The sequence below is a fragment of the Plectropomus leopardus genome, unplaced genomic scaffold (genome assembly GCF_008729295.1).
Source record: "Plectropomus leopardus isolate mb unplaced genomic scaffold, YSFRI_Pleo_2.0 unplaced_scaffold3802, whole genome shotgun sequence".
NCBI lineage: Eukaryota > Metazoa > Chordata > Actinopteri > Perciformes > Serranidae > Plectropomus > Plectropomus leopardus.
The window spans coordinates 1-9,015 of NW_024641595.1; the positions used below are offsets into that span (position 1 = coordinate 1).

The window sequence follows — 9,015 nt, forward strand, 5'->3', positions numbered from 1 at the left end:
TTAGTTTAAATACATTATTAAAGGAACTTTACACAGTTTTCTGTGTATTTTTCCTTCCCAGCTAATTTTCAGATTATCTTTTGGTCATTTTTTACTCTTTTGGTGGCAGTTTACGGGACATTTCTCGTCAAGTTGCTCATTATGTTTTCTTGTGACTTTTAAAGAAATAAAACCTTTTTTTGTTGTTTCAGCAGAGAAAAGACGATGTGGATCCAAGTGTTAAAGAAACATGACCTGACCTCTGACCTCTGACCCCTCTCTCAGCCTCTGTCTGCAGCTCGCGATGGGGGGCGTGGCCTGGATGTGTCAGTGGGCGGGGCCAGACGCCAGCGCAGAGACCTCCGTAACCTGCTGCCTTACGAGGACCAGATGATGTCATATCCTGCTGCCGAGGTGGAAGGCGGGACCAAAGATCTCTACTACCAATCAGACAACTGGAGGAGGCGGGGCCTGGACCAGGCTCTGCAGCAATTGGTGGAAAGAGACCAGAGGCGGGAGCAAGAGGAGGAGCAGCGAGCAGGTGGAGCTTTTTCTCTCAACGCATTTTATGACTTTTCTCTCGAATTATATAACTACTTTTTCTCAACATCATTTTCAACTATTTTTCTCAAATCATTGTGAGCATATTTTACAACTATTTTCTTTAAACATGACAACTTTTTCCTCACCATAGTAGGACTTTTCTCTAAATGTATTAGGACTTTTTCCTCAACGTCGAACGACCTTTCTTTCAACACACTATGACTTTTCTGTAAGCATGTTGAGACTTTTCTCTCAACACATTACAATTTTTTCAACGTATTACGACTTTTCTCAACCTATCACGACTATTTTCTCAACATATTATGACTTTTTTCTCAACACAAACATTACCCTTTCTCTTAACTCATTACGTTTTCTCTAAACAACTTTTTCTTAAGATATTACAACTTATTTTTTCAACACAATACAATTTTTGCCCAATATATCACGACTTTTCTCTCAACACATTACCACTTTTTTCTCAGCATTTTACAATTTTTACTCAATATATCACGACTTTTCTCTAAAAGTACAAAGACTTTTCTCTCAAGATATTTCGACTTTTTTCTTCAACACATTTCATTTTTGCATCACTTGAAAAAGTAAGACTTGCTTAATTCTGTGATATTTATTGAAAAAAACAAACATCCTTGTTCTCGAAATATTGCCTTTTTTTGTCAGAAGTCTGTAGTTTTGTGGTGTGATTCTTCGGTTGGGTTTTTAAAGTCTGTTCTGTGAATTAATCATCAGCACGTTTATGTGAATAAATAGAAAACTTGATCAATAAATCAACCAATTAAACCTTCACAGCCTACCTGGCCGCTTTGCTCCGCCTCCTGAGTGAGGCAGAAAGCACGGGATTGGTCGGACCAGGCGACGTGGAGGTGGTGGAGGAAGAGGACAACGAGGAGGACGATTGGGGGCCCCCGGCAGACTTCCACGGGCCGGCCCCTCCTGACTACGATGAGACGGGAGGACGGGGGCTGGACATGGGGAGGCCCCCGGCCGCTTGGTGGGGCCTCCTGGAGCCCCAGCTGGCTCAGGCTCTGCTGGACAGGTGAGCACACCTGGGGGGGGGGGGGGGCTGATCAGAGTTATTGATGATAACGTGACGTGTGATTGACAGGATGGAGCCTCAGCTGGCTCAGACTCTGCTGGAGAGAGCGAGACAGGAGAGACTCCAGCAGGCTGGACGAGTCTCAGCAGCACGGAGCCGAGGACGAGACCAGGACGCCCTCAGGTCTCACAGACGCCGCACGCATCAACACATGTATATTTACACATATATATATATAGACATATATATCCATATATGTCTATATATATACAATAAAAAAACACTGTCACAGGGCAGGAAACCTCTGAGCCGCCAAACATTAGTTTCAGTTGTTTCAGGTGTTTTCGGTGACGCGCAGCTGAAGCTGTTATCTGAAAACCACCAGACTCCATAAAATATATCATTTTATCGATCATCATCATTCACACGATGCTGGAGCTTCACTATCACTGTGAGTGATTGTGTAAGGTACAGCAGGTGCATATTAAAATATAACATGCATGTTATCTATTAAAAATGCTGATTCTTTTTCGTTTCTTTTAAAATGTTTGGCAATTCTTTTTCTTTTAAAAGTTTTAGTGATTTGAAATAGGCTAAAAAACATTTCTTTAAGACTTTATAGTAATTTTATTTATTTAAAAAATGCTTTATTTTCCTTTTTAAATTGTTGGGGATTGTTCTTCTGATTTTTTTTTCTTTTCTTAAAGTTAAATAATGGCCTTTTTCATCAAAGCTTTGTGGTGATTTCTTTTCGCACTTTTAAGTTTTTTGATGATTAAAAAATATTTTTTTCCTAAAAGTTTTCTGCATTATCTTTATCTTTTAATTTTTTTTGGTGATTAAAAAAGGCATTTTTTCTTTAAATCTTTAAAGGGATTTTTTTTCTTCAAAGATTTTTTTGATTTTTTTTTTTTTTTAAATTTTATTTGTGATTTTTCTTCTCTTTAAAATTTTGGGGTAGTTTTTAAAGTGTTTTGGGGATTTTTTTTTTCTTTTGATACTTTTGGCGTTTTCTAACAACACCGTGTCCTCCTCCTCAGACGCCTGGTTGCTAGGTTACTGTCCAGCATCGGCCCTGAAAATGCCCCGGTGATCTCCTCTGGTCGCCACGTGAGGTGGGACCTGTCCGCCGCTGCACCTGAACCTGTCAGCTCCGCCCACAGGAGAACCCGCCGCTCCTTGGATGACGAGGCTCCTCCTCCAAGCAGCGACCCCCCTCTGCTGCGAGTCAAGAGGCTGGAGGAGGAGGAGCAGGAGGACGAGAAGCTCCACCCACCAGCCACCGTGCTACAGAGAATGAAACGCATCAACGCCATGGCAACTGCCGGCCTGGAGGAACTGAATCATGGGAGTCGTAGGCGCCGAAGGAGAGCCGCCCTAAATTATGACCCCCAAATACTCCTTGATCAGATCCTGGAGTACATGAGGGAGTAGGAGGAGGAGCAGGAGGAGCAGGAAGAGAAGAAGGAGGAGGAAGAGGAGGAGGAAGAGGAAGAGGAAAGGAGGAAAGGAGGAGGAGGAGGAGTAGAGGAGAGTAAAGAAGAAAAGGAGGAGGAGAGGAGAAGGAGGAGGAGGAGGAGTAGAGGAGAGGAAAGAAGGAGAGGAGAGGAAAGGAGGAGGAGGAGGAGAGGAGCAGGTGTATTTAGCTTGTCTTTGGTGTATTTTGGTGTCCAGCAGCTTCTGGTGATCTCGTCTCTGACTGTCTGTTTGTTTGTTTGTTTGTTTATTTTTAGATGAAAACTGAAGGAGGTTTATTTAATTTATGAATGATGTCATTTCCTGCGTGACAGAATCATGACCTCATTATTTCAAAAACAGAAATAGCTGAGTCATCATTCAGGATGATGAAACCTGAAACCGCCTGTGACGACCAATCAGAGAGCAGAGTTTACTAATTTGAACTCTAATTTGAAATTTGAAATTACTCATTTATTGGTTTATTGATTAATTTGTCAGAAATGAAAAGTTGGCCTCGGTCTCAAACACTACACTACCCACAATCCTTAGTAGTTCCAAAAATAATCCTTTTGAACGTCTGCATGGTTCCACCTGTGACATCTTCGCCCGCAGGTCTCTGATTGGTTGTTTCAGACAGCAGTGCATTCTGGGATTTGTAGTGAAATTTGAAATTTTTACCTTTACAAACACAATTGCTCTGACTCCGCCCTCCCTCCAGACAGGTGATGGTAACCGTGGCGACAGCTCAGCAGCTCTGTGATTGATTGGTTCTGTTGTGTTTATGTTCTTCAGCTCGTGTGCAGCGGCGTCCATCTGCGGTTCAAACAAACCTTTATTTATCTCACAATCTGAAATAAAGTCAGTATACACCACAACCTGACCTCTGTCCCTCTGTCAAACTGCCTGTCCACCTGCCTCTGTGTCACCTGTGCAGGTCACTTTCTCACCTGTGCAGGTCACTTTCTCACCTGTGCAGGTCACTCACCTGCTCTGCAGTTTGTCGTCCTCATGTTCTCTGCAGCAGCAACCAGGAAACATAGCAGTCACATGAGCTGAGCAGCAGCCTCTGATTGGCTGTCAACAAATGATGTCATCCTTCAGCGATAGAGAGAAAACTGATCAAATCGATCGTTTATTGATGAGGATAAAAACATGAACAAACGGATTTTGAGGTCTTGTACAATAAACAACAGACTTTTATTTTTATTTAATAATCGACTTAATAAAATCCTGGTTTTATGATTTTGAGGCTGAACCATACGGAGACACATGAGGGACAATTTTCACTGATCAGATCAAGTCTGATAAACAAAGTCCCATGATGTCCACTGAAACCATGGCAACATGTGTCCCTGCTGAACAGGACGTTTAATGTCTTCACAGTTACGTCATTTTATAGATTCAATATTTGATTTAAAGCACAAATTTCTAAAACGGCCTCCGAGCATCTCGGAGCTGTAAAAATGAGTTTTATCCTCAAAAGAAAACTTGAATAAAGTACCTGGAGTTTGTACTTGAGTAAAAGTACCTCTGTTCTGTTGTCTTCATGCTTCAAACTGTCTGTCTGATGCAGCATTAGCTCTAAATAAAACACAAAATGACCACAGACAGAGCTGATAATACGTTATAATATATAATACATGTTAGAATACATACATGCTCATATTCTCAAAATGCCCCCCAAAATATAATGATATAAAAAATATATTTCTATCGTTAAACTTCAAATTAAGCCTGGTCCCAAATAATGGCCCCTTTCACTGCCCCGCTGTGGCTCCACTCTGACTGATAAAGGCCTGAATGGGTTTTCGGTAAAATGCCTTAAATAAGGTCCGTGGTTAACGCAGGCTAAAGATATTTGAAGATGTTTTGTTCTGCAACATAAAATACGCCCGCTAAAACCCGATTTTTGAACTTTTAAGGTTTTACTCGTCTTAAAAAAGGCAGTTACTAACAAGTGGCTAAATGGGACGACAGTGTTTGTCAGGGACGTCGGACGTCCTCACAGCGGACAGAAACTCAGTAAACACACTCTTACGCTTTCACAGCGCCACAGAGTCGCACTCAGACTTGTACATTTATCTGTTTATAATATTTTTCGATCGTGTTTTAGCGTGCTTACTTCCCGGTTGGCCTACAAAAATACGTCAACCCTCCACCACTCTATTAGAGACCGGCTCTGGTTACCATGGTTACCATGCAGTATTTCTGTACAAGTTGTTTGGATGAATAAATGATGAATTGTTGACGACCTGCTGGAGATAACATTAGTTAGCTGCTGAGATGTTTATATGTTTAAACTTTTATGGCGATGGACTCACATCGTCAGCTCGGTGAGATAATTCATCATCACTTTATTTTACTGAAACCACAAACACCAAAGACGAAGACGTGATTATACTGTGGAGTAAACGAGAGGCGGTAACCGCAGATTAGTGGACATATGAGACTATTTACAAAAGCAAAGCAAAAAAGTCCATTGAACTATATTCATAATTATCTATTTGAAATTATTTTACAGAATTATTATCATTTTCGAGCATGTTTTATTGACTTTAATTGACTTTTGTTTTCTTTGTTAAGCATCTTTGAATATTGTGAAAAGCACTCTTTAAATAAAATGTATAATTATTATTGCTTCTTGCTTTATATTTTTGTTTTACTTTCTTTCTTAATTTCTTTTTAGTATATATTTTGTTTGTCCTTTTCACAGATATCCCGATGACCTGTGGCTCATTTCTTCTTTTGTTGCTTTTTGAATAAAACGAAACCAACCTGCCCAGGTCTCAAAGGGTTAAATACACAGTCTGACGTCACAGAGATTAAAAGCCGGCTGATGATTTCAGCTGTTAACTGCAGTTTGACGTCTCGTGGAAAGTTAACCCTCAGATAAACACGGTCGTTATCAGAGTGTGAAACAGTGTTTGGGGTTAAACTCTGTTGCCATGGAGACGATGTGATTTGCTCTGACTGAATTTAACTCCTTCATGTCACCATTGTCACGTTTAACTTTCTCTGTTTATACCAAACCAAACGTGATGAAAATGAGTCTGTGTGACATCTGCATCTCTTTGTGGCCTCCTGTTGCCACGGTAACCGTGGGGTTTGACCACGCGGTGTTGCCGTAGCTTGCTGTCAAAGATGGCCAACCTCTCTGCACACACGCGCCTCACACGGCGCCGGACTCTGACTGAAAGCAGCTGACGATGATGGAGATGATGATGATGATGGAGAGATCAGGAGGAAGAGCCGCCGACCCTGAAGAGAGTCAGACATCATTAACCCTTTAGAAACCTCAGCAACATGTTTCCATTTCCTCCAAAAACACAATAATAATAATAAACACAGAAGAAGACGAGACTCACCTGGTGACTCTACGCTGACATCAGCAGACCTGTGGTCACTGCACGCACACACACACACACACACACACACACACACACACACACACACACTGTCATTATTGACCTGTCTTATTAAAGCTGTGCTAATGCTACGTTAACAACCCCCCTGCTCACCGTCCTTGGCGTCCGGCGGCAGCAGGGCGTCCTGTCTGTTGGCGAGGACGAAGGCCAGTGTGGCCAAGATGGCGGCATCCAGAATGCCCAGGATGGCGAGGATGTAGGCCCAGTGTACCGAACAGTTACCTGGAGAGAAGCTGCCCACCTGACAACACACCGCAGGACTCAGAGTCAGGACTCAGATACAGGAGTCAGAGTCAGGACACAGAGTCACATCCATTTACTAAAATGTTGGCGATTTTTAAAGGAAAAAAAGGCGATTTTATTTTATTTAAAAAATGGCAAAAAGGACAGTTTTATGTTTCCTTTAAATTTTTAGGTGATTTTTCCAATAAAATTACCCATTTATTAGCCAGTTAGTGTAAAAATTGAAATTATTGTTTGATTTTAAATTTTTTCAACAGTCCTTGAAAACCTTTTGTGTTTTCCAAAACTTTTCCAGGTCTTGAAATTACTTTTTGCAAATTCTTACTAACCTGGTTAAACATGGGTTAAATTTTAAAATAAATAAATAAAAAGAAAACATATATAAATAAAATAAATAAATAAATAAATGTAACAAAATAAATAAATGTAATAAATCAAATAAATGAATTTGGCAAATAGATCAATTAAAATAAATATATACAGAAATAACTTTTCATTTAATTTAATTTTCTGTGATGATCAAAGATTATTTTTTTAAAGAAACATTTTGATATTCACTGTAAAAAATAAAAATATTTTTGTGCACTCACAGAGTCTCCACACAGAGCTCTCATCTCTGGACTCTCCCACGAGTCTGGAAACAGAAGACAAGCCAACGCCAGGCAGAAACCTGAGGGACAGACAGGGACACACAGGGACAGACAGAGACAGCTCAGTCCATCACATCCAGTGCAATCATACTGAGACCAGCAGAGGACCAGTAGAACCAGTAGAACCAGTAGAACCAGTAGAACCAGTAAAGCCAGGTCCTGACCTGCGGTGAGCTGCAGCCAGGCGCAGATCTTGTAGACAGTGGTGGCACTGCAGAACCTGAAGAGACAGAGACAGAGGACGCTGGTCCACACAGCCCACAGAGACACTCCCACCAACACCGCCACCGACTGGAAGGACGGCAGAGGGGACAGCGTGGACAGACCGCCACGACAGTCTGGGACGGGCCAGTCCGACTCCACACACACCTGAGGACACGAGGGGACACACAGAAACACGGGGAACGCACAAGGACACAAAGAGACAATATTTTTTAAGCTGTGATTGGACAGTAACTGTTGCTGAGCTGTGATTGGACAGCCACAGTCTCACCTCAAACAGCCCCAGGGTGCCGCTAGGCGGGACAGGCCCCGCCCCCTGGTGGCGGGTGTCTGCGGTGCCGATCCAGGACGGCTGCACCAGGACGACCACTTGGATGATGGCGAAGCACAGCGTGCAGACGGCCCAGAGGACGCCGACCGCCCGGGCACTTCGCACGAACTCCGTCTGATAGAGTCGGGAGAGGTCGGCGAGGGCGGGAGACACTGACATCACTGACAGACAGATTTAAAGAGACAGTGAAAATGAATATTAGGGTACGTACATATATGTATGTACTACACACACACACACACACACACACACACACACAATTATTATTTTATATGTATAATTTATGATAAACATGGGAGTTTGAAATCATAGATGTGTAATAATAACTAGAGACTGTACGCCAAGATGGAACGCTTTCAATCCAACAGGTGACGACAAACATGACGACAAACATGACGTGATGATCTAAGGTGACGATACACATGACGACAAACATGACGTAATGCTCTAACGTGACGTTCTGTAAACACTGACACGTTTTTCAGGTTCATTAATGTTCAGGTTTCATCAGCAGCAGCGTCAATCTGAGCCTGACGGCCAATCAGCGTCAAGATCAACATGCGCACAGTCCGACGGTTACATCATCACCTCCCGTTATTAATCGACACATACACGCACGCGCACACGCACCACCACAGTCCGTCGTGATTTACAATCAGCAGTAATCTGAAACATGATCAGATAAAAGATGAAACCCGGAAACTGACCTGCCCGTGTTTGTCTGCAGGATGATGAGAGGATGCAGGAGGAGGAGGAGGATGGAGAGAGGAGGAGGGGGAGGTGCAGCGCTACGTCCCCGGATGTGTCTCTGTGTGCAGCTGCGCCGATCGATAATCTATACCTGACTGCGACGCAGATCGATCAGCTGATGATGAGCTACAGAAGGACCGACCGTCTGTCTCTGCGGGGGGGGGGGGGGGGCCCCTTCACATGACGTCACAGTTCCGTCACAGCGCCGCCTGCAGGCTGACCCGGGATCAGACAGCAGCTGGACAACAACAACAGCAGCAACAACAGCAACAACAGCAACAACAACAGCAGCAACAACAACAGCAACAGCAACAACAACAGTAACAACAGCAACAACAACAACAGCAACAACAACAG

General features: G+C 42.8%; 2 protein-coding genes across 2 annotated transcripts; one reads left to right on the forward strand and one right to left on the reverse strand.

Moving 5' to 3' along the window:
* Positions 1 to 264: 264 nt before the first annotated feature.
* On the forward strand, positions 265 to 3,070 carry pcsk1nl (proprotein convertase subtilisin/kexin type 1 inhibitor, like; the record flags this gene model as incomplete). The annotated part of the gene is made up of 4 exons (XM_042482088.1): positions 265 to 520; positions 1,333 to 1,579; positions 1,649 to 1,762; positions 2,620 to 3,070. Coding segments are annotated over 4 exons (1,011 nt in total), but the record flags the coding sequence as incomplete, so codon positions are not given.
* Positions 3,071 to 4,939: 1,869 nt separating this feature from the next.
* On the reverse strand, positions 4,940 to 8,816 carry lhfpl4b (LHFPL tetraspan subfamily member 4b). Its single transcript, XM_042482087.1, has 7 exons — positions 8,616 to 8,816; positions 7,849 to 8,069; positions 7,520 to 7,724; positions 7,296 to 7,375; positions 6,556 to 6,703; positions 6,403 to 6,440; positions 4,940 to 6,295 (listed from the first exon to the last, which is right to left on the reverse strand). Exons 2-6 carry the CDS (start codon positions 8,065 to 8,067, stop codon positions 6,412 to 6,414), a joined length of 681 nt encoding a protein of 226 aa, XP_042338021.1. The 5' UTR covers positions 8,068 to 8,069; positions 8,616 to 8,816; the 3' UTR covers positions 4,940 to 6,295; positions 6,403 to 6,411.
* Between the last annotated feature and the right edge of the window lie 199 nt (positions 8,817 to 9,015).

What these genes read in the sequence shown, in the direction of transcription:
- lhfpl4b (XM_042482087.1), bottom strand. Translation starts at nt 8,067, where the DNA reads ATGTCAGTGTCTCCCGCCCTCGCCGACCTCTCCCGACTCTATCAGACG. An exon ending in GCACCCTGGGGCTGTTTGAG is followed by an intron (nt 7,725 to 7,848) that starts GTGAGACTGTGG and finishes TCGTGTCCTCAG; the next exon opens with GTGTGTGTGGAGTCGGACTG. An exon ending in CTGGCTGCAGCTCACCGCAG is followed by an intron (nt 7,376 to 7,519) that starts GTCAGGACCTGG and finishes TCTGTCCCTCAG; the next exon opens with GTTTCTGCCTGGCGTTGGCT.